The sequence below is a fragment of the Tigriopus californicus genome, chromosome 12 (assembly GCF_007210705.1).
Source record: "Tigriopus californicus strain San Diego chromosome 12, Tcal_SD_v2.1, whole genome shotgun sequence".
NCBI lineage: Eukaryota > Metazoa > Arthropoda > Copepoda > Harpacticoida > Harpacticidae > Tigriopus > Tigriopus californicus.
In genome coordinates this window covers 850720-853881 of record NC_081451.1, presented here as the reverse complement: position 1 = coordinate 853881, position 3162 = coordinate 850720, and the positions used below count along the sequence as shown (strand labels likewise).

Below are 3162 nucleotides of genomic sequence, written 5' to 3'. Positions count from 1 at the left end.
GCCAAGAGAGCCAAAGAGAGAAACCAGCGCGTGTGAATGAGAACCAGCTGTGGAGCAGGTAAACAACACACGTGCTAGGTGGAAACCAAGGAGGAACGTACTCCCTGGGGACAGACAAGAAGAAGAGAATAGGTGATTTCGCTAGGTTGGGGCTACCAACAGAGAAGAAGAGATAAGAGTCGTCGACTACTATTTCCACTTTAATCCAAGCGTTTATGGGGTACCTTATGTAGGGAGTTTGTGAAACCTTCACTATTGTCATCAAAGAACTTGGAAAAAATTGCCTCACAATTGTCATTTCCCAACCCATTTTTGACCTCCTTTCATGTCCTTTTTTCTCCTTTTTTTACTTTGTTCCAACTTTCACATCATGGTTCTTTTTTATCTTTTTTTTCATCATTAAGAAAAATTCAGATCGCAAATTCCATCTCGATCCATTTTGGTTTCATGCTTTATTCCATTTTGACCTTCTTTTCTTTTCTTTTTATTTCCTGGCATGGATGCATCGTAAAATAAAATTGTAAATCAAGTGCAAAATGTTAAGTGTATCAGTGTCTTTTCAGTGCATCTGCTGAGCAATTTTCTAGACTCTTCTTCTTTTTAATGAAAATCGGAAAAACCTGGAAAAGGTCTGCTAATGTTTGAAAGGGCATAAAAGTTAAGCAACGGAAAATGAAACACCAAGCCCCCCTGCTTCGAGATCTGGTAATGTGTCAGAACCTTTTTTGACTTGTTTTGCTTCCTACCTGTAGGAATTGGCCACTCCAGGCATCATGAACTGTGGATAGGCCATGCTGACCGACCGGGCCACACTGCCTGCCATGCTGGTCGACAGCACTTCCGAGTATTTCCGGGTCCTGGTATTCCGAGACCTGGAACATATGCACATGAGTTTGGGGATCCTAGGCACCCTCTCAGACCTCCCTACCTCATCCTTTCTCGCCTTTGTTGAGCAGTGTCATTCACGGAGCCGTAGCCACTCTCCCCATCCTGATCAAGGAGGGTAGAAGTCTCTTCATCAGCAGAAGTTGACGCAATGGCCTGATTTCGGGCGGACCTTGCTCTGAAAGTGAATAAATCCAGTGAGTTGGTACTTGATGTCCATCAAAGTGCAGAATTTTATAAACCGTTTTTTCCAAACTGAAATTAAAGCTCGATAGTGTTTGAAAAAAAAAACATTTTAACATTCTGATCGGGATCTCCACTAAATAGCGACACAAAGGAAACATGTAATTGTGAAGCAAATCTTTCTGAATCTTCCATAAAAAAATCCTGTTTTGCAACAGTTGGAGCAAATTTGATTTAGATCTAGATCGAAATGGAACATACTAATCTAAAACTCGCATTCTTTGCTGTTTTCAAATTCACATACCTAAGCATGTCCACGGCAACAAAAATGGTTATGAAAACGATCACTAAGGCCTCGGCTATGATGACAAAGAGGGTGGCCAATGGGAAGTGAATGGCGTCGAACAGGATTCCAGCCACGGTCGGACCGATGAACGCTCCCAATGCAAACACGGATGTCCACAGTCCCGAAATCAGACCATAAGTGTCAACATTGTCGGGAAGTCCAGCAGCAATGGCTTGTCTATGAGCATCCGCAAACCCAGACACAACCTGCGCCCCCAATCCGATTCCTTGAAATACAATCCAAGAATTCTTGAACGAGCCCGGACATGAATTCAGCACTCAACGCTATTTTTCAATTCAATTAAGGGCAAACATATCAGATTAGATGGTTTGAAGTGCATCAAAGTGGTGGCAAATGAATGAAAATGCTTTGAGCAAATGTGGACACATATAAGGATTATATTTCGTGCCAACGTCGAATTCGCTCCTTTTTTAACCCATAGTAATAAAAAACTATTGAGGGTCTGAATGGCTAGTAATTTGATTGAACAATGTGATGATACCAAATAAATGCAGTTCCAATGCCCTTTGTGCCAGTGTCTGTTTAAGCTAGAAAAATTGACATTTTTGAGTTCTCGCCTTGATTGTGACATTCATATGAAAGCTAGCCTTTTGAGATCAAAAAGGTAAACATTCCAAATTCCATCGAATTCGTATGCAACTATTGATATATGTTTTTGCAGATAATATATACTCAATTACCGTGTAGAAGAAGTGCTCCCACAATCAATGGGATGCTCTTCTTGATTGGAATGAAAGGAAGTGGTCCCATGAAGACGAACCCACCTCCAATGAACAGAGCTCCAACGAACGAGGCAATTTTGGGTGGCTTCCGATCACAAAAAATTCCCCAAATAGGTGCAGACACGCCTGCAGAAACAAAGAATGGACAGGCAGCTTTATTATTGGGTAAAGGTAAAACATATCACGCAAACAAAAGCATTGTAAGTTAGGGTTGTTTTCACGTTTCACGGATTTTGTCAATTCTAAAATTTTGAACGCTTCTGTCTCAGAAAGGTTGTTTAATTCAGAAAATTAGTTTTTATGAGTAAATTTTGTCACCAAAAATATTACTAAATTCACATGATGAAAAGTGCGCCTCTTCAAACCTTGCAGAGATTAAAATGGGAGAAAAATTGAATGGATTGCCAAATCTGGTTCCATAATTGATAAGATTTCCAAGAGTTTTAAAATCTTGCCAAGGTAAGCCTTCCAGTGTGTGACAATACACAGCATAGTTACAAACGATTTTTTTGGCACCTTCCTTGCTTGAGACGTGCTGCGAACTCTCATGCCGAAACCTTTGCGCCATTTTCTGCCATCCGCATGTGTTACTTTGAAACAAATGGACAAGAGTCATCACTGGGTACGCCTAAAATATACACCTTACCTTTTATGGCATAAAGCAGGTTTATTTGTGTGATTATCGATTAAAAGCCATGTAATGTCCTTTGAGATGTATTCTCGCAAATAAACATTTATAATAAGGATACTTCATGTTTTTTTATTTGCAGTGAATCTTCATTAACTCTCTTTTTCGAGTTTAACGCATTTTCTTCAATTTAATTTTCAGAGCTTATCTTTTTTGCTGGCATATTATATGTACTGTATAGCGGACAGAATACTTTGTGTGAGCGAACGACTTTATTAGCCTCCGATCGAAAGAAGTGTGCACAAAACCGGAAAGAGAAAACCAGAGCTGAAACTCGTTCTACTAGTTCAGTCGACCACATGATCAGGGTCGCCACA

General features: G+C 40.2%; 1 protein-coding gene across 3 annotated transcripts in view; it reads right to left on the bottom strand.

Annotated features, from left to right (window-relative positions):
* LOC131891601 (MFS-type transporter SLC18B1-like) overlaps positions 1-3162 on the bottom strand; it is a 20309-nt gene that overhangs the window by 2143 nt on the left and 15004 nt on the right. For all 3 annotated transcript variants that reach the window (XM_059241218.1, XM_059241216.1, XM_059241217.1), the window contains exons 5-8: positions 2116-2283; positions 1373-1640; positions 929-1063; positions 747-872 (exon numbers count right to left, since the gene is read on the bottom strand). In XM_059241218.1, coding sequence (XP_059097201.1) covers positions 747-872; positions 929-1063; positions 1373-1640; positions 2116-2283 — 697 coding nt within the window. The remainder of the gene's footprint in view (positions 1-746; positions 873-928; positions 1064-1372; positions 1641-2115; positions 2284-3162) is intronic.